The sequence below is a fragment of the Rhamphochromis sp. 'chilingali' genome, assembly GCF_963969265.1.
Source record: "Rhamphochromis sp. 'chilingali' genome assembly, chromosome: 2".
NCBI lineage: Eukaryota > Metazoa > Chordata > Actinopteri > Cichliformes > Cichlidae > Rhamphochromis > Rhamphochromis sp. 'chilingali'.
Window position 1 is genome coordinate 34,889,845 of NC_137930.1, and position 26,177 is coordinate 34,916,021.

The 26,177-nt window shown below is 39.7% G+C and overlaps 1 protein-coding gene across 3 annotated transcripts in view; it reads right to left on the reverse strand.

Annotated features, from left to right (window-relative positions):
- Positions 1-26,177, reverse strand: part of LOC308383877 (uncharacterized protein) — a 119,483-nt gene that overhangs the window by 64,269 nt on the left and 29,037 nt on the right. Inside the window, exons 2-6 of one of the 3 annotated variants that reach the window (XM_080862059.1) lie at positions 15,756-15,903; positions 15,319-15,477; positions 13,077-13,269; positions 9,518-9,652; positions 9,058-9,138 (exon numbers count right to left, since the gene is read on the reverse strand). In XM_080862059.1, the coding sequence (XP_080718185.1) occupies positions 9,058-9,138; positions 9,518-9,652; positions 13,077-13,269; positions 15,319-15,477; positions 15,756-15,903 (716 nt within the window). Of the gene's footprint in view, positions 1-755; positions 884-9,057; positions 9,139-9,517; positions 9,653-13,076; positions 13,270-15,318; positions 15,478-15,755; positions 15,904-26,177 lie in introns of those variants that run through there. The other 2 variants (XM_080862060.1, XM_080862061.1) reach the window with 2 other exon arrangements.

The following is a 26,177-nucleotide window of genomic DNA, read 5'->3' on the forward strand; positions in this document are numbered from 1 at the left end:
TCTCATGGAGGCCAACACAGACACTAGCCCTTGTGAATAACTCTCACATCCACAACAATATAAAAACAGATAATAAAATAATAAAATAACCAACAGAACATTTCTAAATGGGCAATGACTGTCACTAATGTTCCCATGAATCATAGTTTTCACAAAAAATGGTGCATTGATGTTCAAATTTTCCTTTGTTTTTAAGTAGTTTGAACCCTCCACAGAAGAGTTAGCCAGGCAAACCATAAACCATGCAGGGGTACATCTGTCTAATGCAATGTTCTGAATCCAAGAAAGTGACCAAGGGGTCTATCTTTTCTACTAAATGTTCTCATCATTAATGCAAATTGTTTCCGTTACATATGAAAGATCCCTGATTTGAGACCAGGAGAAGAGGCTGAAGGGTCACCGGAAAGTGTATTCCACGTGCTGTTCACAAGCCTGGATAAATGTGAGAATGAGAATCTCACTATACTGTTTAGTGTTACTAAAAAAAAAATTCAAGCGTGTTTAAGCATAAGACAAATAATTAAAGAGTTAAGGTTTTAGAAGGTTGCTTTTATGAGCATCTTTAGGGTATTTATAAGTTGAAAATCACATCAGTTGCAACCTTGAATTAATTAGAACCAAAAGCATCCTCAGCCAAATTAAAAGCACCTCCACACTGAGTGCACTTCACTCCTGTCCAGAGTCTTTGCATCAGAACAGAAAACTCCAAAGAAAAGGTTAAAATCAGTACATGTATGAGCCGTAGTAGGGAGTACCTTTCCATCCCGTCGTCTTTGACCTTGTACATGCAACCCCAATAAATCCAGCAATAGGCATCCCAGGAGCAAGTACCAGCCAACATGGTAGAGCATGACTGCAGGAGACACTGCGGGTCTGTCTCCACTTGAGCTCAGCTCCAATTGTACACAAAGGCAGACCTCTGCACAGAAGGCTGATCCAGCTCCCAGGAGACACACCCACACACCTACTGGGTACACACTCACCACCCAACCATACAGGTTATATAAATAATACATCTAATCTGGCTCATGAAGAGACTAGCACAGCCAATTAACCCTCAGGGTGGCCTGGGTAACTAGTAGTGACCGTAACAACTGCAATATAGGTCCAATTTGAATGTTGAACTCTTGTGAATAATAAATATGTTCTATTCTCTCACCCACAAAATTTCAGAGCAGGCGACGGCTGTTCTAAACTTATTAAATCCACAACATCCAAATTGCCAGCTCTTAACTAACCAAGACTGAGGTTGTGAGTGAACTTCTGATCGCAGCAAGCTATTGGCACTAAACTCAAACCGCAACATCACGGGCAACTAAAAATCTGCTTGAATGAATGCAGTGACTGCTTGTTCCAACCGAGCAGAGCGCGATGAAGGAAAACAGGGATAAGGAAGATGTGAGGGAATCCCCACTGCTTTTGCACATGGTTAGAGGCATGCACAATAAAAAAATAAAAAATAAAAAAAAACCTGTGGTGGAATTAGGGGAGGGGAAGCCACAGTTCCCAGATTCAGTGAAATAACCACAGCTGAGAGAACTTGTGAGGGGAAATATTCATTGTGGATTCTCTGAGGTTGGCTTGATTTACATTTATTGTGTCGATGCAGAGAGGAGACCCCGTCTGCATTAAAGTCAAAAACAGCAGGGCACCTCAGTGTCACCGGAAGCATTACTTCATGTCTATTAGGACCAAAAGGCGAGGTGGTCTAGGACAAACAGCGATATAAATAAACAAGAGCAGGGGGAGGTTGATTCAGGGTGAACAGAACCTCTGTGGATGCTTTTGAACTGCGCGGCAGATGTGCAGGCTAGGGGGTAAATCAGTGATCTCTTTTTAATTTTAAACTACTTCCCGGCACATCTTCTTCCTCACCACATAATGGCTTCCAGAGGTCTCTTGTGTCTGCACTGAAAACGCAATTTTTATTTAACTTTAACAGCTGGGACTTGAATCACAGGTATTTCTGCCCTCATGAAAGCTAATGCGCTGATGTAGCACTCGTATAACAAGTTTTCATCACCTAGCATGTAACCATTTATCATCACAGCCTAGATGCCCTGTTCTAAATTACAGATGCGGAGTGGAAAATTATCAGTACGAGCATGTCGGGGCTTCTCGTGTGGAGAAAACGGTTCTGCGCTGCTTAGCGACACAGGGAAAGAAGTGGCTACGGAAACATTTCTTCAATCCTCTGTTTCCATCTCCTCCCTCACTTTCATCCAAGCATCTCTGCTTCCTTTTGTTCTTCACGGTTTGACTTGTCTGTAATTATTTTATATTGGAAACAGTTATAAACCACGCTACGCAGATGAAAAATTATTGCTGGATGTATGCTGACGTGCATAACAGAAAAGCTTGACAGCATGCAGGGCCATCGAGCTGACATAAAAACAAAGAAATATCAATCAGATACACAAAGCATGCTCCCTCATCCTCGCTCTCTAATTAGGCAATATTTGAAAAGCATGCCTTTAGCGCCAAAATCGATCCCACCAGATGATTGTTTTAATATGAATCTAATATGAATATTATGTTGTCTTGAGGAAAATAACTTTTTATCTGTTCCAACATATTTGAACTGCAGTGTATCAACAGTTTGGTTGAAGAGACCTCAGTCTTGGAGAGCTTGGAAAGATCTCAAAGTGTTTTGTGAAACAGATTTTATTGACCTTTTGAAGATATGGCTCCAAGTAAATCCTAATGAAGCGATAACTTAACACAAGGGTGAAAAAAAGAGGGAAGCTACCATGTGAACAGTATTGGTTGAAACCTCCGAGGAGTTTCTCAGAGTGTCTCAGATGGCTGCTTGTAACTGGCTTAAATGTGAATTCCATAAACTCCTTGGTTAAAATGCCTACCTATCATTTCAAAAGAAGATTTAAATTAATGCATTATTAGGAGCTTGGCTACTTTACATGACACATACATGCCAAAAGCAACAGCAGACTAGCAGACTGCCAGTTTTGCATCTGCTATTTTTAATGAATAAACTGGAGCTCCTAACCATCCTCCTGCTCTAAGGGCCAATTATATCCTCATTAATGTAATTATCTGACAAACATCACAGCTAGTTTTGTGGTTAATTGTGCTAACAGCCTGTGAAAAAGAAGTTTTGCTGAGTAGATTTCTAGTATTTTTTTAACATGTTACTTAGCACTTATTAACAGGTATCTGCCTCATGCGGGATGCATCTGCTGGTTTGCATATTCAGTTTTCTATGCAACCTTGCTAATGCTAACTGGTAACTTAAAACATGTTTTATTTTTGCTGTTTTCATGATTGTGATTGGTGGCATATGCCAAAACTGATTCCACCCTTTGTAGCGCAGCTTACTTTGTCATGTTTCTCGGGATTTTTGCAACCTGATGCGCAGCCAGCGTGGGCAGGTTGAAGATACAAGCCTATGAGTGCAGGTATTACTGTAACATCTGTCAAGATTTCCTTTCTATTTCAGCTTGTTTTACTCCCAAGTGGCAACATGTATCACTCAGCAGGAGATTGCAATAGGTTGAGGGCACCCCAGCCACCAGTGCAAATGGTGACCGGCTGTGGCGAGGTCACAGTTGACATGTGACACAACTAATATCTAGAACCATTTTAAGTGCATCTATTAGGGTGAAGATGATAAAGGAACGTGAAGTATTCTGGCATGAGAAGATGTTGACTTTCACAATAATGCGATATGAGAGGAATGCTTTGCAAACAGGATTTTTTCTTTGTTTGTTAACCCATTAAGCCAGTAGCCTATTGAACACATGGTTAAACATACAGACTTTTTAATTATACACATTTCACATGTGAAACTGCACTCCCAATTTAGTCAGTCACTGCTCCAAACGTGATCAAATAATGTTGGACTATCTCTTACTCCTTATTAACATCCTTACCAATCAAGAAATTTAAAAAGGAAAAAAAAAACCTGTGAAAATTGAAATTTTACGCATTTTAAGCATGAGAACCAGTGGTTCTCAGGTGTTTTCTGCAAGGAAACACTTCCAGAGAGGTGAAAAAAGTTAATGCAACTGCATGACAGAATCAGCAACAGAATCGCTTTCAAATTCCAAAAATATAAATTCAGTTTAGTTATACTGTATTGTATTTTCCCTTCTGACTGAAGCCTGACTGGCAGCAGCTTTACACCCCACCAGCCGCTAAAGAGGCCTCTAGGATGGAAGAGATCAATGATAATTTCCAAACTTTCTGTCCATACAAGTGCACAAACACACACTACAATAGCAATAACCTCCTTAATCACTGAAGAAGTATCTCATGTCCTTATAGGGTTGAATCCAGGCTAACCTGACCATCTTACAGTCTCTTCAGACCAGCTGGATGACCTGGTCTTAGCATTTGTCTTCAGCCAAAGGTCAGGTGTTAAATGAGGGGAAAAGGGAGTTAAGTTGCTACATATGTAAATAAGACAGCAAATCCATGTTAACACATCTGTTCCATCAAAAATATATTTTCATTTATCAACCTAAAATGGGTAATTCATTAACAGGCACACTCCTCAATGCTAAGGCTACGTCATGACATCAAAAATGACACCTCACGTAAAGCAAGCCATTCTCGCCAGTTTAAGCAAGTCATGGAAAAGTGTCAGAATGATGGATCATTTTTCCCAAACCTCTTTGCTTTTGTCTCAGTGGGACAGTTAAAAGCCATTGTTTGACAAGATTTATGAAAGGGGACTTCTCTAGAGACCCTAACGGAAACACTTGGAAGGGACAAGACATGGAACAGGGAACATTAACTCCATAGGCGCGTGTGTGTTTCCCTGCCTGTCTCTGACACTGTTAGGAATCGTGTGTAAGCAGTGCTGTAACTACAAAACCCCTTCAACAAACTGGTTTCAGTTGCCTGGTAACCTTCAACATAGAGAAACAATCAAATGCAAGCTTCGTCATGCTCTCCAGCACTACCTCCTTCTTTCCCCCCTCTTTCTGAAAAATATGCATTTTGCACATGGAAAGAAATCTGAACACATGCCTTCTAGTAGACTATAACGTTGGGAAGCTAATATGTTGATTACTCCAACAATTGATCAGTTGTTTAACCGTGTGATTCTCTAACTTTTTGCGGGCAGGGAACCCCCACATGCTGAAACATTTTCAGGGACTTCTGTGTAATCCTAACATCAATACAGCAACATTTGGGTTCTTCTGGACTGAAATATTTATCCATGTTCATGAGCTAGCTGACTCACGAGTCAGGTGACACAGCAGCAGGAACAGTTTGAGAAGTTAGTTACATATGCTGCAAGTTTCCATTGGCCCAAAGATGAAGTGGGAGAAAATAAAGAAAGGGAAAAAGATTCACAACTTTCTCATTTTATTATCTGTACATGCACTAATAGCACAGCTTGAACCCATTTTGATGACTACTTCTTTATCCCAATAAAAGTCTGCCCAACAATATAAAACAGCCCTTAAAAACGTGCCACAGTACATATCGATGACTTAACATTAAATGTCTTGTACAAGGAAAACTCTGACCTGAGTGATTATGTAAAATAGGTGAAAAACAACATGTGTTCACAATTTGAGAAGCTGTAAATGACAAAGAGAATTTGCAAAACAAAGTAACTCTGACTAATACGGGACAAGTTAATTATAAATTCAAAGCGGTCAGATTACACTCAGGTTAGCGCTGACTTTGTGATTACATGTTTAGCTAAGGCCCATGACCTCCAGTGCCATTTAAAATCTTTGTGCACATTTGAGGTGCTGTACATTGACTGGTTGAAAGCCATGTCTCTAAAGAGAGTACCTGTCAAGGGGGGCCCAGAAGGGACATTCATCAAATCAGGAAACCCCAACAAAGAGGCCCAGCAGTCAGAAATGTTAGGTTTCAAAGACGACTGCAGCAGACCTCAACAAAAGAGAAATAGGTCTTGTTAATGTGTTGCTATATTTACTTTCTTTAGAAATGTATTTTTTTTAAAGAAGGGAAGAGGGACCAGAAGAGAGCCAGAGGCAGCTTTACCACCGCAAGCATGGTTTGCATGGCTATAATGAGAGACAGACAGCAGAAAAAACAATTATATCCTTTATTCTCTGATTTATTGTTACCTACATGATAAGCCGTGATCATCACTCACTTTCACTTGTAGCTAAGTACAGCTATTTAGTTGCACAACAATGCCATGCAAAAATTTCATCAGCAAAAACAAAACAAAAACAAAAAAACAAAAAACTCAAGGATGCAAAGACTTAAACAGATAGAAGAGGACAGAGACATGGAAAACGGAAAGACGGAATCAGACGCAGTAAAAGACAGAAAATAGAAACAGATGAACAGACAGAGAGATAATTACGTGAGAAAATGTGATGCAGCCATATGAAGAAGATTTCAGTGACTATTAAGACTGATCTGGGGCAGCTTGTTCCTGGGAAAAACCCAAAAAGTCCCGACAACACAAAACAGCAGGAGAGGTCTTGGTCATGTACATCATCAAAAAAGAATCCCAATGCCATCCTGATGTAGAAGCTTCTGCCTGGCGGGGCTAGCATGGCACGGCATGGCCCGTTTGTTTGTTTTTTTCTTACACATTCAAGGTTGCAGTAGCTTCTCTGGCTATACACTGCTGCATTTTTTAAAGACAAACAGACCCTCACTGATTATTTAAGGTATGTTTTGTATACACAAAAATGTAAATTCAAACCAGCTTTGTTTTTCCTTTGTTTCGAAACATATGTAGCCCTCTTTGTTTTCCTCATATGGTGATTCCAGAAACACGAGCGCCAGTACAGCATTTCAAGAAGTGTTTGGTTCATGTGCGTGAACAATAGTATGTGTATGCACATTTTGGCATCCTAAGGCTGATGTGGGATGTGCTGATGAGATTAAACATTCATCATCACTGACATGATTTTAAACACTGAGCGATCTTAAGTAGAAACAAATGAATCGGCTGGTACAGAGAGTAAGGCGGTTTTATTTGATAAGCAATCAATATTGCAATTAATGTTAACAGTACATTTTCACGTCTAATTACCTTTTAATCACTGCATGGCCAAAAACATATGATGTCTGTGTCTGGCCGTGAACTGATCATTACATGTGTGCTCGCACTCATCACCAACAGTGATTCAACATTCAGTCTACCTGGCCTGTCCTCAAAATTGTCACCAAAGATGAGGAAAATGAAGTTCCTCAAATGGCCACTTGAGGCTGATTCTAAAAGTAAGTTTATCTCCAATATTTACATGTTGTAATGCCCAACTTTACAGCAGAAATAAACAACTCTATAGCCTGGTACTAGACCAGGCTAATTGTACACTTCCTAGGCTGATTTAAGTAATAGATGAGTGCTAACTAGCAAACTATCTGTGAGCTAGGCTTCGCCTTTTGGAGTATTTTTTAATGCAATGATTTGACAGAAAGGTTTGGACTGCTGTGCACTTAACACGTCTTAACTCTTTACTTAGCACGAATTAGCAGCTATCCATCTCTGTCCATACATTTTGTAAATGCAGGTTACTAAACAAGTGGTACAATGTTCACTGCTACATGATTTCTCATTATTTCATCCAAATATGGTCACTTCTGGCTCAGAAAACTAAGGCAACAGCATACAGAGAGTATGAAATATAGACCTAGCTTCCAAGTTGGAAAAGTGAAGCAAACATGAGTAAAAAAAAAAAAAGAAAAAAAAAAAAAAAGGTCTTAAATCTGTATTTTTGTGCTGCTGCCAGCAGGAGGCGACTCCTCTAGTTATGAGAAAGCCAGCCTTTGGCTACCTTGATCCATGACATCATTAAGCATTTTCCTGGTGACTCTTCCCAGTTTCTGGAATACGTTGAATAAAACATTATGGCTATGTTCATTGGCTAACTTGTCAGTCACAAGTAGTTAGCTGGGGAAAGTCTGGTTTTCTCAGTTATTTCATTAGATCCAAACTTTGCTTGTCAGATGTGGTTTAAAAACACCAGGACTGCCTCAGTGAAAACCCCTCAAAGCTTCAAAACTCAAAGCTTCATAAAATGCGAATCCACAAACTGGTGAGGGATTTCTTGGTGCCCATATCAATATTTCACATACAACCTATAGTTTGAGCAGTAAGCAGTAAGGAAACAGAACAATATGAGAGATAGTGTTTAGATATTATTTATATAAACAGCAGAGAAAGTTTACAGAATACCAAAAATCCATCAGATCATCCAAAAGCTAATTTACTGGAAATAATCAGGTGACTACTTTAACAACAGGGGGAAATCACTTTTCACACTTCAAATTACTAGTCTGCCTCTTATCAGTGACCCCTAACCCCCTTACTATTCTGTCAAGCTTCTTCACCTCTGCACATTCTGCACATAGAAGATGGATGGGGCTCCCTGGCTCCACCCACCTCGGCACGTGTAATGTTGTTCTGCACAAAAGTTGACAGTTTCAGTCCGGTCCTGATGCTCAGAAAACAATACTCTCATTTGAATCCAGATGAGCTGCTGATTACACATAGTATGGGAATCAGCTGTGCTGATTATTACTTCATTTTAAATATTCAAAATAAAACCACTAATCCAATCCCAAACTGCATTTGGTAAAGATCAAAAGAAATGAGCCATTGCTACAATTTATCAAAGCAGACTTTTAGCCTCAGTGAAGGAATGTGGCCTCTTGCAGGCCACAACAAAGGCCAGTGAGCAGACACACACAGTGTCTCACAGATCAAGCACTTAAACACACATATGCAGCGCACACAACCATGTGAAGTGGACCAGTCAGCCAAAGACAGAGGTGGGACTGCTGGATGAGGCTTCTGACGCCTGAGGCTCAGCACAGCATGGCTAATTAATGACAGACTGTTGCAGACTGACGGACTGTTGGTTTCACAGACACAGACACTAATGGCAAAAAAAAAAACCTACGTAAACCAGACCAGTGGTCGGTGTATATATACACTGGTTATAAGCTGCCCATAGTCTGTCACTACAGCACTGGGCGACAGCTGTGAAACCAAGTAACTGCACTTTTTCACTGTTTCTAACATGCGAATTAAAAGTGAATTTCTGGTTAACAATTAACACTTAAGACACCCAATATCCTACTTACAGTTCGGTCAAAGCTCAAAAAAGACTTGTCCTTTGCATCCCCCAGCAGGTTCTCCAGGTCATTTGAGGACAACAGTATATTCTGTGTGGAAACAGAGGCAACAATTTCTAAATAAAAAAACCACAATCAAAGACTGTTCAAGCCTGCACTGATGAACAACCAAACACTCACGAGTTGTTAAATTCACCAGACTGGATCAAAACCACAGGAGTCAGTGCAGTTTTTATTTTAAATCCTCTGGTGATCTTTCATATTGCTTATATTAAATTATATAGCAGTGCGTGCTGTCAGTGAATTAACTGCAGGAGCCTGAGCGTTTGTGTTGTGGGCTTCAAAAGACATGGATGGCTTCACCTTAAATACCTCAGTGACATGTTTGAGGGCTGCTGTGTATACAAGTCAAAAGAAAATGTTCCTGATTTAATTTCTTTTGCCGTTTCTTTAAATCAGCGTTCCTCACCTGCAGCGGGTTGTTGGTGCGTGGTAAGCGGGGAGGCTTAGGAGCAGTGACACTGCAGAGGGGTGGGTGGTGGCTACAGTGCTGCTGGGCAGCATCTGGATCTCCCATCAGGAAGGCCAGCTGTCGAAGATGACCCTGCACAGAGAAAGTAAAGCGCAACCAAACATGCAGTCTGAAAACACAACGTCAAAAAAGTAAATGTCTCTTCATGTCCTGCTTGTTATCCCTGTGAAATATCAGTTTGGATAGCCTGACATACTAGAAGTTTAACTTAATTTACCTATAACCGAAATGATGATATTAAGTTGCAATATTTGAAACAACAAAATCAAAATATTTTAATATTCATTTTCAAAAAACTTTTCCTCATCTATGTTACATGTGATGAAGAAAGCTTTTAAGGAAATCTGAGAAGCCTAAAATTACCATGCCAAGTTCTAGCTCACTTCTACAGAGGAACATTATTAAGGATCCTAACTGGAAGCATTACAAACTGGAATGGGATGTCCATGACTAAATACCAGAAGGCACTGAAACTGCCCAGAAGATCACCAACACCCATCTACTGAGCATTAGTGATACTGGTGAGGTAAGACATCTGCAGAGAGCCTGAGGCACACTAAAAATCAACAGTCACCCCTGATGCTATCCAGCAAAGCATACAGAAGCTTCTACTGCCAAACGGCCAGACATTAGAACATACTCCACCATATTTATGTATTCCTTTAAAATGTTGTCAAAAGAAACTTTACATCTGCAGTTTTAATTATACAATCTTGTATTGCAGAAATATTCAGCAGCACTTCAATAACTACACCTGAACATGTAGCAACAACCTGCTTTGTGATAAATTTTAGTCCGATGAAAGTGAGAAGTTCTACATCTCTGCTGCATTTTATAGTCTCAGGAGTGGAAGTATCACAGCATTTTAACAAGAGTTAGAGTTTTTTTTTAACAAAAAGTAACAAGTAATGTTAAGGACCCCAATACAGAATGTGAAGATAATGAAACCCAAATGAACAGACAAAAGCCGTCAGGTGAAAACACACACACACACACACACACACACACACACACACACACACACACACACACACACACACACACACACACACACACACACACACACACACACACACACACACACACACACACTTTACTGCAGGTCATGCATTTCACTGCAGTTCCCAGGGTCCTTTTCCAGTGAATCTCCGTCAGGCCAAGCAAGAAAAACAAATCATGAGCAAACCTCTGTCCTCAGGCTATGTTAATAAGAGTGTGATGGTAGGTGAGAGCATGCCTCTGTGTTTGTGTGAGTGCAGCATGGCATAAGTTCCGTTGTTTAGGAGATAGATGCCCATGACTTTGAGACTTACTGAACCTAAAGTAAGTGAAACCATACATGAATGTTTACAATACATGTAGAAATTACATTTCTTATGCAAATTTCTCGTTGTTTATCCAAATGAAAGCAATGAAGTCCAGGTCCATTTTGGAAAAAGTAAAATGCATTTTAACAAGCTATTTGATCTCAGCTGCTTACAGAAGAAAAGTAAGAGACACACAGTCTGTAAGGACTTTAAGGAAAATCCATCTGAGAAATGTTATGTTTTATTTAACACAGACCTGTGTTACTGTATATAAAGAGATAGTTTTAGAGATGTTTCATGTCCTCTGAAGAAGAACCAAATCTCAAGTACCTCCGTTAGAAAAATCCCATGATGACCTTGAAATAGACAGGGGATCAAACAACATATGTCTGTTAAACAGATGCATCTGCAGTACATTTTCATGAAGGACAAATATTTCTATTAATGTAATTGGTGATTGAAATATACAACAGACTTTTCTTCAAAAACCAAATGCAGCTGTCACTCCTGGATCTTTACAATGTAGCCTAAAGTATGCAGCGTGTGCATAACTAAAGCAATCATGTACAAGTAATCAAATCCATTTTAAGAGCACACACTTTTGCACTTAGCAAATAACAGATCATTTTGTTTATTTACAGCACAAAGCAAAGCAAAGCACCCAGAAATTCCTGTTTCAACATGCCACACATTTTGCCTCCCTTTAAAATCATTTTTTTATGAGAACCTAATCCAGAACAAACAAAATTATTCTGAGAAGCTCTACTCATGCTGCACTGGATGGCAGTAATAGTTGCATATAAGTGCAGAGTTCATTAATATATGGTTTCACTGTGTCGAACACAAAAGATTGTCCAGAGATAAGACTGTCAGCACCTCAGGGATCTGTCGTCGTGGGATAGATGGATGGAAAATCCATTTTAATTGTTGCTAAAAACAAATCCAGATGCTACCTCTATAACGCTCGTCCTCACCCCCACTGTGATGCAGTCACTGCCTGCTCTAATCCTCAAGCTATATCCACAAAGCTTGTTATAGCAACTAATATCCACAATGCATTACGGGCCATCAAAATGCTCTTGAGATGCTCACATAAAAGTTTAAAGAACCATCAATGTCACATTTGATAACACAATTCTTAGGAGAAGCCCAGCAGGTGAATGAAAATAAGGAAGCACAGATTAGTGGGGAAAAGAAACAAAACGCAAAAAAGGTATCAAGAAAACAATTTTTTAAAAAAAGAGACATCAGCAAACCAAAGATCAAAGACTGAACAGAGGCACACATCCTAAATGAACACCAGGCAGAAGGATAATAAGACACAGGTTAACTAAATCAAGACAATTAAAAAAAAAACAAAAAAAACCCCACGAAAAACATTAAAAACACAGAAGCCCACTTGAAAAAAATAACCTTCGAAATGGTTAACTGGTTGAAAGAGGTCAAAATCAGAGAGGACAGAGGAAGATGCAGAAAACAAAGAAAGCAGAAAAGGCTGAAGAACGTTTTAGCAAAACAAAAGCTAAAGTGAAAACAATCATAGAAGCTAACACCATAAAAACAACAGTGTGACGATGAACAGATCTCCTGAAGATTTGGTTTGGATATCTATCAAGCGAGCTTCCCGTCAATGACTAATACCACTGATTAATCACCAGAACAAGTCCACATGTTTCTGGATCAATTGCATACATCCACATGCTGAATCCATCCATTTTAGTCTGTTTTGGATGCATGAAACACAATAAAATAAATGCAAAAACAAAACATGAACAGTACATGCTTTAGTCAATATACAAGCATGTCTATAGAAAGTTTCTCTGTTTCCAAGCATCTTTGGGTCTGTGATGAAAAGATACATGGGTGGAATGTGTGCTCCTTTCTTTGCTGTTTACTTGTAGAAGGATGAACAGGAATGCATGACTTTTCAAAGTAAAAGAAAATCAACCTACATCACACATGGCCATCTATTTGGAAATAGTTGCTTTAATCTGTTCGTTGCATAGCAAAGTTGTTATTCATATGAAGTGCAACAAGAAACAAATAATAAAACAAATAAATAAAATGCTTTAAATCTAAACAGGACCAATCATACCGGATATTGTCAGGGTCTATGTACAATAAACAGAGGTGTCAGGGCTGGAGCCCCTTCTTTTTTTCATCAGTCAAAAGGTTGCAGAGCCACTTACTTCAAACGGAGTTTCAAAGCTCTCAATAATTCCTCCAACCATGAGCAGACCGTCGGTGCTGATCCCCATGCCGTAGTAAACCCAGTCCACACTCTCCAGCAGAGAGCAGTCCACATAGAGTGCGAGCCGCTTGGCAGCCACACTGATGGTCACATGGTGCCACTTTCCATCAGACAAACCACTAACCGGGAACCTGACAGACAGAGACATGCAGATCATTGGCTTTGTGTCTTAAAGTTCTTGTACGAATGTGACAAAGCAGTTGAGTTCAAAAAATGCTTTGGGCACTGTAATCATAGTAAGATAACTTTGTGTTGACATCTGGGTGCCGTCTAAATCTCAAGGACTCAAAATAAATAAATAAATAAATCTCAAGGACTCCACACATTCTGCATTCTTTCATCAGGCTCAGCCAAACAAACAAACAGAATGAGCTCTTGTTCTCTGAGAAGGTTTAATCATGTCTTTCAGTGTGGGCATGTGTGTAAGTCCTGTGACAGCACATAAAAAAATCAATTACAATACCCAAATTAAATTTGGCTGATCTCCTCTTTAAGGTCAGCTCCTTGTATACTTAGTCTAGTTCCAGCTAGTACTTCATGAAAGTCAGATCCAACCACTTGTATGTCCACTCTGTGATTTAACCAAAGACCTCAAACATTCACAGAATCAAACAGGTCAATTTGATCTCTGGATCTAGCCAAACTCTAATAGTAGAAACCTGATAGACATGCAGCTTTCTGTTAAAAAAGCTGAAATAAAATCATTCATGTGCAAACAGTACAAGATAACTACAGTATCTGTGTATGTCTATCTTTTGGCCCATTTCTGTATGCTGTCTTACACTGATGTATTGCTTCAAGCTTTGTGGTTCTTTTAGAGGAGAAACCTGCCAAGAGTTACCTAATAAATCATTTCTCCAAAGAGACAGCCAAAAGCAGTTATCTTCAAATAGAAACACAGGCTGCAAACAAATATACCTCCACAGAGTTCTCCTTTGTCTAACCAACAAATTTGCATACAATTCTGCTACGAAGCAGGAACGGGCATGAGCTGTTCTCTAATACCTCAACATCTGGAGTTTGTCAGTGATGGGTACAGAAACCATGCACTCACTTGACGGTATCTTGCTGGCGGACTTTTAGCAATTTTACTTAATCACTTCTGAATAATTCCTTTTATCTGCCAAAGAGGTTTCACAGGACTTGACACAAATAATTTATACTCAGTTTTAGGGCTGCACAATAAATCATTGCACCATCGAAGATGCGATGTGCAAAACAGTCACGTCACAGGACGTGCAATGTCAAGTACAGCAAATTAGCTTGAACATATCAGACTACAGTTTGATTTTTTTCTCTTGGTGTGTGATACTAAAGGAAAACCTGCATGGTTCTTTCGCCATGACTCATCCAAAACAGGAGACTGTATGACTGTATCACGCCAACTACAGAGTTTTTGGATTGACATGAACTTTACTTATATAACAGTTTATTTAGTGAGTGAAACGCATGGCATGTGTGTACAGAGCAATGCACGTGGAAGAGAGAAAAAACAGAAAAGGGAGATTTGGCTGCCAAAAAGAATGGACTGAAAAGGTGAGCCAATTTATTTATCTAATCAGAGACAGGGCCGGACTTGATCAGATAGAGAGAAAAGTGGCTTGTTGTGCTGGTATCTTTTAGTGCCAGCAATCTCAGTTCCCTTCCTATTTGCCAGTCTGCCCCTTTCCCACCGACAAACTGCAATCCAGGGCAGGTGAGTCACTGCAGCCCTATCAGTCCTTGATTAGAGAGGAGGCCAGAGAAAGGCTATTGATTACAGGTCTGCAATGAACCTGCACCTTTCAGTAGTGGTCTGTGCACTATTCTCCTCGCAGTGCCAAAGCACCTCAGATGTAATTCTGAGGACGTGAGCCATAATGGCAGACCCTCCGCTGCAAGCACAGAAAGGCTTCTTCTTCAGTGATTGCACTGCAGAAACCAATTTTGTAGTAATAAAATTCAACAAATGATTGTTGACACTCATTCCATAAGAATTAAAAGACACTTTTGGGTTGTTTTTTTTCTTCTTTTATTTTGAATTTCTATGCCCATTATGAATGGGTGCATTTATTCCAGATGGTGCCATTTAGAAACCACTAATGAAAATTATTTGATTTTATATTGCCGATATTGTACAGCCCTACTCACTTTCCAAATAATCTGGGTGGAGAAAAAAAAAAATCAAGAAGTGGACTCACTCATAGTGTCTCTGCTGCGTTCCTATGAAGATGATGGCATGAGCACTGATCCGCAGCTGCAGCATGACATGATTGTCGGCGCTGAGCATAGTGAAGACACTTCGTTCTTCCCTCTGAGGACTTCGCAACTGTACCAGCAAACTGAACTTATCTTCAAACCTAAACACAAACACATCACTTAGCCATATAATTGGTACTCAAAGGATAAATAATACAGCTAAGTCCTCTTTAATAAGTTGCATGTGTGGGCACAAACTGTACTATAAACACCAGTGGATAGAAACATGTTGCTAATTATAATGTCACACAATAAAAATAAACAGAAAACTCACAGGAGGACTGGAAAAAAAGACCATTATGAATTTTTTTCCCTAACTTTACCTTCAACAAGAGCAAGACAGAGCAGGAAAAAGTGAGAGACGAAGAAGACATTTTACCCATCGATGAAGATCTGTCTCAGAGGGAGGGCCAAGGTGGAGTACTGTCCCACCTGCAGGACCAGACAGTTGCTCTCACCCACAGTCATGGAGGCATTACTGCTGTTTGTGATATGAAAAGAAAGCTCCTGCAGGATGTTCACTTCATCTGTTGGGAGAAAATAAAGAAAACGATCATAACCTAAAGTAATGATTCTCTAGGTGTTTTAATAATGCACCTCATTGGCAGGGAGGCAACTGTTTCATACCCGCTTCATTTTGATTTCTGTTGTTACTGATAAGAAGGCCCAAGTTTCAAGGTGTACTGCTGTATTTAACCAGAAATTCTGCCTGTACCACATCAGTCAAAACAAAACTGCAGTAATTTAGTTTTGTTGATGTGGCTCTGTTCTCACGCCTCCCCAAAAGCAGCAAAAGAATCGCCTCACAACAGAGCAGGCATCAGTGAGAACAGCGATGGCACTGAATAAGTCAGAAATAGCTTGAATAACATGAAATGTTGGAACTAGAGCACTTGAGGGGAGGTGGGTTGTAAAACAGCTTGCAGAGGCAGCCGTAACTGTTGGAAGCTAACACATGTTATAGCCCACCCTAAAGGAAACTCGGCTGTGCATTCCTGCAGAATATAACACGTGACTTACTGAATTTACTTTTTAAAGCCAATCAACTATATTTCAAGTATTTTAACAATTACAAGTCTTGAATTGATTCCTTATATTTTGCTACTGAAATGGGAAAAAGGTGTAACAATTTCTTCAAACCTCTGCAACTGTATATGGAAGTTTGGTATATTAGGCAAAAACAGAGTCTTTATAATTCTAAAGAGTCAATATTTAGTATGACCACTTTAACACAGCCTATTCTCTTAGTACCGAGTAGTAGTCTTCACAAATAGTTCTCCAGGCTTCTTAAAGGTCATTCAAAGCTCTTCTTTGGACGTTGGCTGCCTTGTGTTCTGTTCTCTGTCAATATAATCCTACACTGCTACAGTAATGTTGATGTCCGTGCTCTAGGGAGACCAATCAATGACTGACAGTCTCACGTGGTGAGATAGATGCTGAAAACTGAAGTTGTTGACAATCAGACACTTTCCAGATAGATTTTGATCCAACATGGAATACTGGGTGCATTTCTTTGAATTCATAATTTCATACATTTTGATTTGGATCTCCAAAACTACTGGTGGAAATGCAGCCCCAAACCACAACTCATCACTCTATCAAACCTTTTGCCACATGATTTTCAGTCCAGATCTTGCATAATTTGGCATACCGCAGCCTCTTCTCCCTTTTCTTGAGTAGATGGATGGCTGTCAAGAAGCCATCCATCCACAGTGACCATTTCTGATGAAGCTACAGATCTTTGGGAATCACCTTGTTGGTGCAAAAAAAAAAAAACAAAAAAAAAAAACCCAACATTTTTTGCCTGTTAAATTATATTGTCTTTGACATTTTTCAACTAATTACTACTGCTCAGTTCAACTTTAAAAAATATACAAGAAAGTCTGGCTACGTGGAAGCAAAACATTAAGAAATGAGGGTTTTTGCACAGTACTGTACTTTATCTATCTATGCCTAATCAACAAGGTGTGCTGCAGTAACTTCCTATTGTTTTCATCACACTAACGTGCACCTGTACCTGTAAACAAAAACATTTTTTACCTTCCTTAATAAGCCCATCTATACAAAACCAGGCCCATAACAAAATCCTCTTTTCAGCGTAATGTGGAAGAATTTGGCCTGCACAGGGCATTGAGCTCAACCCCATCCAACATCCGTGAGATGAAGGCTCAAGTGTCCACATACTTTTGGTCATGTAATATAAGCGTTTCAAGATTAATGCATCCAGGCGGCGACCATGTGTGTTGTAGGCGCACCAAATCATTCAGTCTGCTAGAACTTAAGAGAAACCTTAGCATGCTGTGAACACAGCACTCACTGTTGGCATTACTAAAAAGCGGAAACCACTTGCGGTGCTGTTGCCTTTTAACGCTGCAGAGGGCTGTTACATATTTTAACCTGTTTTTTTTTTTCTCTCTTTCTCTTTCTGCTGCCTTACAGTACTAAACAGTGTTTTACCCCTCCCCCATTGGCTTATTTTCTGTCATTAGATAGACATTACCACATGTGAGCAGGTAAAGTGCCATTCGTCACGACTTGCCCACAGGTGGGCTCGTTCATTACTCTGTACTTGAAGAACTCCTTTCAGAGGATTATGAACGCAGCTTTTCATCACATTTGGAGAAACTGAGTCACCGTTCTTAAGAAGACTGGCATTGTTGTATGGTGGTCACACACTCACCTGGGAGCTCACTGAGATCCCTCTAAACCAAAATGCCAATGTCATTACATAAGGTGCAGGCCTAAGATTAATTATGCTAACAGAGTAGGAGTATTTGAGCATGATGTGAGAGATAAAAACCTAACTAAAGATCACTGTCTGAATGATTTACATGAGCACACAACAGCAAGGGTGATTTAGACTTTTTTTTGAAGATACATAATTATTCCAGCAGAATAAACGGATTTTTTAAAAAATAGTTTATTTTTTAATTGATAAATCTGTGTCTGTCAGCCCCATCGTAGACCCACAGGCTCTGTCCTGCTGGCAGCAGAGCTGCACAAATCACCGCTCGACGAGTGCAGCATGATCACACTCTTCTGCTCGGAGGAAATACATTTCTGACAGACCCAGTGTCACATCAGCAATTTCAACATAAAATCACTTAGAAGTAAAGAAGGCAGAAAGAACTAAAACAGGCAGATGATAAAAGAATCAGAAATTAAAGTAACAAGAGGTAAAGCGCATAAAAGCAGCTGGTGCAAGCATTTTACTTAAATAACCAAGTGAACAGATACACTCATTGACCCCTTTGTTTCTAATGAGCCAGTTCCTTGGAAGTTACTTGGAAAACAAAGTCAAGACGACCTGCTGAAAGTTCAAAGTGAGCATCAGAATGGGGAAAAAAGGTGATGTAAGTGACTTTGAATGTGGCCTGGTTGCTGGTGCCAGATGGGCTGGTCTGAGTACTTCAGAAACTGCTGATCTCCTGTGATTTTCCCACCATTTCTGAGGTTTACAAATAATGGTCTAAAAAGGAAAAATTATCCAGTGAGTGGCAGTTCTCCGAGTGAAAATGCTTTGTTAACACTAGATTTACTAAACCTGCGCAAATCCCCTGAACCTAAAACCTCCGAGAATTACTGACTTTTTTATTTTCTGGTGCAAGTCCCAAGGTGTTATTCACCCCTGCTGAGGTTTTCGCAGGTCGTCAGCTCGATTCTCCTCCTGCTTTTGTTGTGAAAACCACCCATTATCTTTGAGGCCTGGCACATTTGCATTTGTTGACTCATTTGTTGACTAGCTCAGATCCAAGGCAGGAGAAAAATCTGTGTTACAACCCTCAAAAATGCCTGCCGTATCTGTACAAAATATCCCACACATTGACTGACCTGCAAATATGAAAGACGCATTTACAATATATGGAAATACAAGTCTGTTTAATTTATAAAAAAATTGTGTGAAAACAGAATGAAACGTTGCTAATACAATGACATGAGTGACATGTGTGATCTCTCCAGCTTTGCATGTTCTCTCCTCTGCCTGTTCATGTAAAAATAGCAAAAATTAATTAAATAAATAAATTCTGTCCCTCAGTTCAGTTCTTTTGCAACACGGCAAAAGACAGCACTGTGTGGGTAGAGGGGGACATTGGAATGCCCAGTGCAGTAGTCGCTCGTGCTTCACTGCGCAAGCTGGACCCACAGAGGTCTGCTAAGGTTTGTCATTGCCATAGTACATATCCATCCATCCATCCATTCGCTTCCGCTTATCCTTTTCAGGGTCACGGGGGGGCGTTGGAGCCTATCCCAGCTGTCATAGGGCGAAAGGCGGGGTACACCCTGGACAGGTCGCCAGTCTGTCGCAGGGCCAACACACAGGGACAGACAACCATTCACACTCACATTCACACCTAGTGGCAATTTGGATTATCCAATTAACCTATCCCCACAAGCTGCATGTCTTTGCATGTCCTTACTTGGGAAAGGACCCTAGTCGTCAGAAGGGAGAGAGGCTGGCAGAGAACGTGGTCATGAAACTGATGGAGTCGTTTTTGGATGATGGGAGAAATGTCACAACGGACAATTTATTTCACTGTCAATGTCACAGGCTGTTGCAACGCAAAACAACATTGCTGGGCACGGTGAATAAAGTCCGGCGTGAAGTTACTCAATTTGCAAAAGACACTGCACAGCGAGAGGCACTCTCCATTTCAATGCTTAGAAGTGGCAGTGTCTCCTTGACAATTTATGCACCTAAAAAAAAACAAGACTGTGTGTGTTCTCAGTTCCATGCACCAAGACGTGACGATCGGTGATGGCAGAAAGAGGAAACCCAACACGGACAGAGTATAACCACATGAAGGTATGTGAATGTGTGTATAATTTTACACCAGTGCTACAATGTTTTCTGATGGGTGCTATACAGGCCTATAGAAAAAACCATATACTCATGACTCTCTCTCTCTGCTTTTACAGTGTGGTGTAGACGTGTTGGACCAAATGGCGCAGATGTACTCCGTAAGAGCAGCAACACGCAGGTGGCCAGTAGCGGTTTTCTACAATATGCTGGACCTGGCGGCAGTGAATGCCTACATTTTGTACAAGGCATGTTTCTGAGTCTTATAGCCAAGGAACTTCGTTGCCGATTCATGCAGCACAAGGTAATATTAGCACAGAGGCAGGCTGCTGAAGCTGCTGTGGCTGCTGCTGTGCCAGGGACTGTAAAGACAACGCAGTGCCAGGTGCAAGAGCGCTGCAACAGAAATCGCAGCAGGTTTACCTGTGCAACATGTCAGAAATTCATCTGTGCCAAATGCAGGGATGATGGACACTGGATCTGCAAACGCTGTAAAGTTTGAAACACTTTGAAATAAAACATACGTGTGTACCCATATATTGTGAAAGTGTGTATTTTGTATCGATACGGCAGGAATTTCTGAAGGTTGTAACACAGAGGTTTGGCCTGCCTTGGATCTGAGTACACAATTGTTACACGCGCGCGCACACACACACACACACACACACACACACACACACACACACACACACACACACACACACACACACACACACACACACACACACACACAGAGCAAATCTGCATTTATTAGTCCCACAAGTGGAAAATCTGCATTGTCATTGCAGAAAAGTGGACAGTGCAAGACAAAAGCAGCAAAAATAAAAACTGTACCAAGAGTACAGTATAAAAAGTGGACTATACAAACAATCTGGAGACATAATTATGGACACGTGCATATTGTGTATATGCACAACATTGTGTATATATCTTTATGGACAGGAATGCAATGTGGTGACAAAGATTGACATTAACTAATATTGCATATGAGTAATATTGCACATAGAATCTACCAAGGTGTATTGTAGGCTGCAGGTACTTTGAGTCTGACAACGATTGGAAGGAAAGACCTTCTGGATCTCTCCTGGTTGGCAGTTGGGGAAGGGTGTGTTTGCACAACAAAAGCAGGAGAGAAAGCAGCAGAAAATCTCAGCGGGGTGCTAGGAGGTGTTAGGTTCAGGGAATTTACGCAAACTTGCGTAGGGTTAGTAAATCTAGTAGTAGGGACTTGCACCAAGGAAAAAAAAGGGTCAGTAATTCTACAGAGGTCAGAGGACAATGGCCAGACTGCTTTGAGTTGAATGAATCCTTAGGCTGAACACCCACCTAAGGACTCAGCCTAAGGACCAAACAGTGAGTTTCAATGAAATGCTTTGTAATAACGAAAACTTTAAAAAGACAGGGAGTGAGCAAATGAACAGTAGTAGTGGAGTGATATAAGACCACCTGTTTGACCTTTTAAGTGTCCAACAGCTACTCTAGGCATAAATCTGCAAGTCATGCAGGGTTGCTTAGACTGGAAAACAGTAAGTAACAAAAGTCAGTGCAGGATGAGATGAATGTATGCTGACCTAAATCCAACACTCATTATGTTTCAGTCCATCTGATGTTATCAGGTTGCACCTCAGAATGTTCAAGAACTCAGCGATGCAGTGATCCTGATCTGGGAGGAGAAACCGCAGGACACCATTCATTGTCTCATTATGGGCATGCCCCAACTTCAGGCATGTATACAAGCATGTGGGGACTGCACAAAGGCATGAGCAACACTTTGAGTTGCTGCAGTGAAACTTCCGCAAAATGGACCAGCCTGCTGCCTCATTTCTCCACTTTGATTTTTGGGTGTCTTTGAATTCAGCCCTTTCCAGGTTGATAATTTTCATTTCTATCAAACAATGTGGAATCCTTTCATTCCTTACACATTACCCAGTCTATATCAATATAGATATCGCACATGATCTTTTTCCTTTTGAGAACTGGTGTGTCCTTTTCTTTTGAGCAGTGTATTCCATCTACCTTTAAAAATAACAATACTATAACCCAGATGGCGCAGTCAAGATTGTGGCATCGATGATGTTACAATGTCATTCTTCCATAATAATGTAATCACGTGTATCTTAAACATGTCACAGGAGATCAGCAGTTTGTGGTTAATTATTAGGAAAACCAGGCATTTACCAGGGTTTGTTTTGATTCAAAATTACATAATCTTGAAACAATTTAAAATTTGCACCGAAGCACAATAATAATATTAACATCAGTCACACAAACCACAAAGTCTTCTGTCACAGATTGACCTATGAGAAACTGCTGAAGCTACAGTATCTAAATAAGCAATAATTTATAGCCCCAGGAATTAGAAAAATTTTCCCACACAGTTGCTGATCTAATGTGCTGATGGTCTTTATTAAGCCCCAGTTGTGTGTGAGCATTCAAGAAAAAAACGTTTTGTGTGCCAACAAAGTGCCCTTAAGGAAAACCTTCCCCCAGCGCCGTAATGAAAGGATTAAGCCATTACGACAGGGCGGGGGTGAAGAGGAGGGAGGGAGGGAGAGAACTGCTGCCAATCATGTCTGTTCTGTTTCCTGCAAAAGTAAAACAGATGTTTGACGCCTTCAAATGTGTGAACACTAAGGACTCTTAGGGTTAGTCCAGTCTTTGGGAAACTGCTATTTACCCTATGTAGCCACAGACTAAGATTTTCTATATGATTCAATATTTCAGTGGCCAGTTACTGGGCCGATGTTTTGAATTAAAATTAAAATTCAGTGACTCGCCCAAGATGTTGTCATTCAGTTTGACCAATTAGGGCTCATCCAATTATTCATCTTAAAGTTGTGTGGAGTTCAGCTCGGTCCTAAATTAAGATATTCATCTTTGCTGCTTGTGCTTTTAAGTTATTACTCATCAAAATTCTCCGATACCTTTCTTTTCCAGTTTCCCTTTTAAGATTTTACACCCAGCTCCATGCATGCACCAGGCAAGAACATTGCTAGTGTCTTGAGGGGTTAACACACAGATGACAAACACCTCAGAAAGACCAGAAATACTTCTTTTGCTTTATGTCCTCCGACTGAAGCTCAGTACTGGCAGGTGAAAAGAAGCAGGTGTGCCCTGGAGCCAAAAAAGGACAATTGAAGAGTCTGTTGGGTGGTCAAACAACACCCCCTCTGTGAAGCCAGGCTTCTCAACTGCCATCAAGTGTGGCCATTCAGAGCAGGTATAAATACCTCTGCTTTTCAAAAATTCTACAAAGGGGCTGGTTATGAGCCTTTCCCCATGTCTCACCTTTAGCTATGAAAACAACAACAGCGCAGAGTGAAGACAAGAGTAACCAAAGAACCTGAAGTTGGAATTTATTTTCACCTAACATGTTTTGTGCATATCTTAAAGCTGAATTGGGATTCCCATGCTGTAATTTTAAATATTTTGTTACTATATAACACCAGATAACTTTGTCTTCTTATGCATCCCAACAGTAAAACACATGACAGCCATCCTGTTGTATTCTGATCTAGAAAAGACCAGTCAATGTGTTGGACTAAACTGGCATATAACCAGTTTTTTATTTTTGTTTTTTGTTTTTAATTTTCAAGAACAGTGCAACAAATACAAACAAACAAACAAAACAAAACAAAAAAGAAAAGGAAAGAAAAAAAAACACATACATGGGGAGAGTACTGAAGAGGAAGGAAAAAGCATAAGATATATATTATATATAAGAGTAAATCAAGGGTTACAGTTTTTCGGCAACGTTGGGGTGCCCGACTCCTCCAAAGATCAAAGATCCTTGTTTGCCACTTTGCTAGCCTAATTATTTATTGTTATAGTAATTTTTATTATTATTCTTGTTACTATTATTATTAGCAATTTATCTATTATTATTTAATATATATGCTTTTACGTATATAGTTACCGGTAAGTTAATATGGGTCAGCTGCACCAGCGCCACTGGGACAACAGGGCCCCCGGAAACCCATGTATCAATCATACTTCCAAAACCTTACAAAAAGTCAGATCTTGTTGGTTTAACATATTCAGTCCATTTTGACCACTGTTCATAGAACTTGGATGACAGTTTTTCCATGTTGTAGATTTCATTGATTATATTGATCCAGTCCTCCTGTGATGGTGGTTCGACCTTTAACCATTTCCTTGTAATTGCCTTTTTGCTAGCAATCAAAACAATTGCCAACAATCTTATACCAGACTTCTCCCAATTTTGCATATTTACATCCCCCAAATATATACACTGAAATGAACAGGGGATTTTAACTCCAAAAACGTTATTTATATGATTACAAATATAGGACCAAAATGACCTTAGTACATTACATTCCCAGAAGATATGATAATGATTGGCCCCAGAGGTTCCACAAAGCCTCCAACACGAATCACCGCTTCCCTGGTGCCTTTTTTGAATTGGTGTAATAAAGTATCTCATTAGGTTTCTCCATCCAAACTCTCACCATGTATTGGAGATTGTTGTGGTCCACTGCAGTTGACACATTTTTGCCCAGTTTTCACTATGAATAAGTACACTGCCTTCCGTCTCCCAGCTTCTCTTACTGTATTCTGAGTTGATCACTTTGGCATGCTGGATTGACTTATATAGTTTGGATATCATGCGACTCAGATAATGGGATTTTAATAGTGTGGAAAAAGATTCCACAAAACCCAATTCACTGTTTTCCATTATAATTTTAATGTTTTGATCAAAGTAATGCCTGACTTGTAGATACCTATAAAAATTATCTTGACCCAATCTATATTTTTGTTTTAATGTCTTGAAACTCAAAAATGTCCCCTCATGGGCCAAAGAGTAATTTGTAGTTAAACCTTTTGAGACCCACATCCTAAACCTATTATCGTGAATATTGGACAGAAAATCAGAGTCATAAGCAATCCATCTCAGTTTCCTAGCTGCTTTCTCCAGCCCACTTGTTTGAATAACTCCATCCCAACATTTTAGGAGAGAATCGTACATAAAACCACCCAAGATTTTATTTTATTTCTACGCTTTGTCTTATGTATTGACTTAAAGGTTCAACAAATAGAGAAAACAGAAGTGCAGAGGTCCCACATCCGTGACGGGTTCCTCGTTCTAGTCTGATAGATTTTGTCAAGTCTCCACTGATTTTAATCCAAGCAGTTGGTCTAGTGTATAGTGCAGCGACTGTGTCAATTATACCGGAATGGAAGCCAAATCTGGCTTTTTATGCATCCAAACTTATCATAAGTGTTTCCAGATTACTTTTTCTTTTACATATTTCATAATCAATAAAGTTTTCCTAATATTGTCCTGAGTTTGTCTTTGTCTAATAAAACCAGTTTGGTCTTTATGGATGGTAAAAAGTTTTTAACCAATATTAAGTACACTTACTGGTATTATGTAATTCCCACATTCTAATTTGTCTTTATTCTCTTTAGGAATTATAGAAATTATAGCCTCATTCCATGAAGGTGGTCTAGTTTTTTTTTCCAACACCCAGTTGAATGTTTTTACCAATGTTGAGACTAGTTGTTCTTTCATAATTTTGTACCATTGTCAATTAAATCCATCTGACCCAGGGACCTTACCATTTTTTAGTCTTTTAATGGCCTGTTCAACTTCTTCTTTAGTTATGTATGATATGAATCTCATATTTTGGTCGTTTGTAACTTGGCACAGCTCCAATTTTGCTAAAAATATTTCAATGGCTTCCTTACTGCTACATTCTTTGGGTTGGGAATACAGTTTTTGATAGTAATGTAAAGTAAAGCATTCTTTGATTTTTTTCAGGGTTAGTTTCTATCCTATTTCTTACTGGATGTTTAATTTTGTGAATTGTTCTTTCTTAACCTGTACGACAGAAGTTTTAATGTTTTAATGCCTCCTGTGTCATAATACCGTTGTTTTGTAAATAGAAGGTTCTTTTGAACCTCTTCTGTGTTTATTGCATCTATCTACTTCTGTACTTCTTTTATTTTTTATCCTGGCTGAATTACATAGTGAAACTGAGT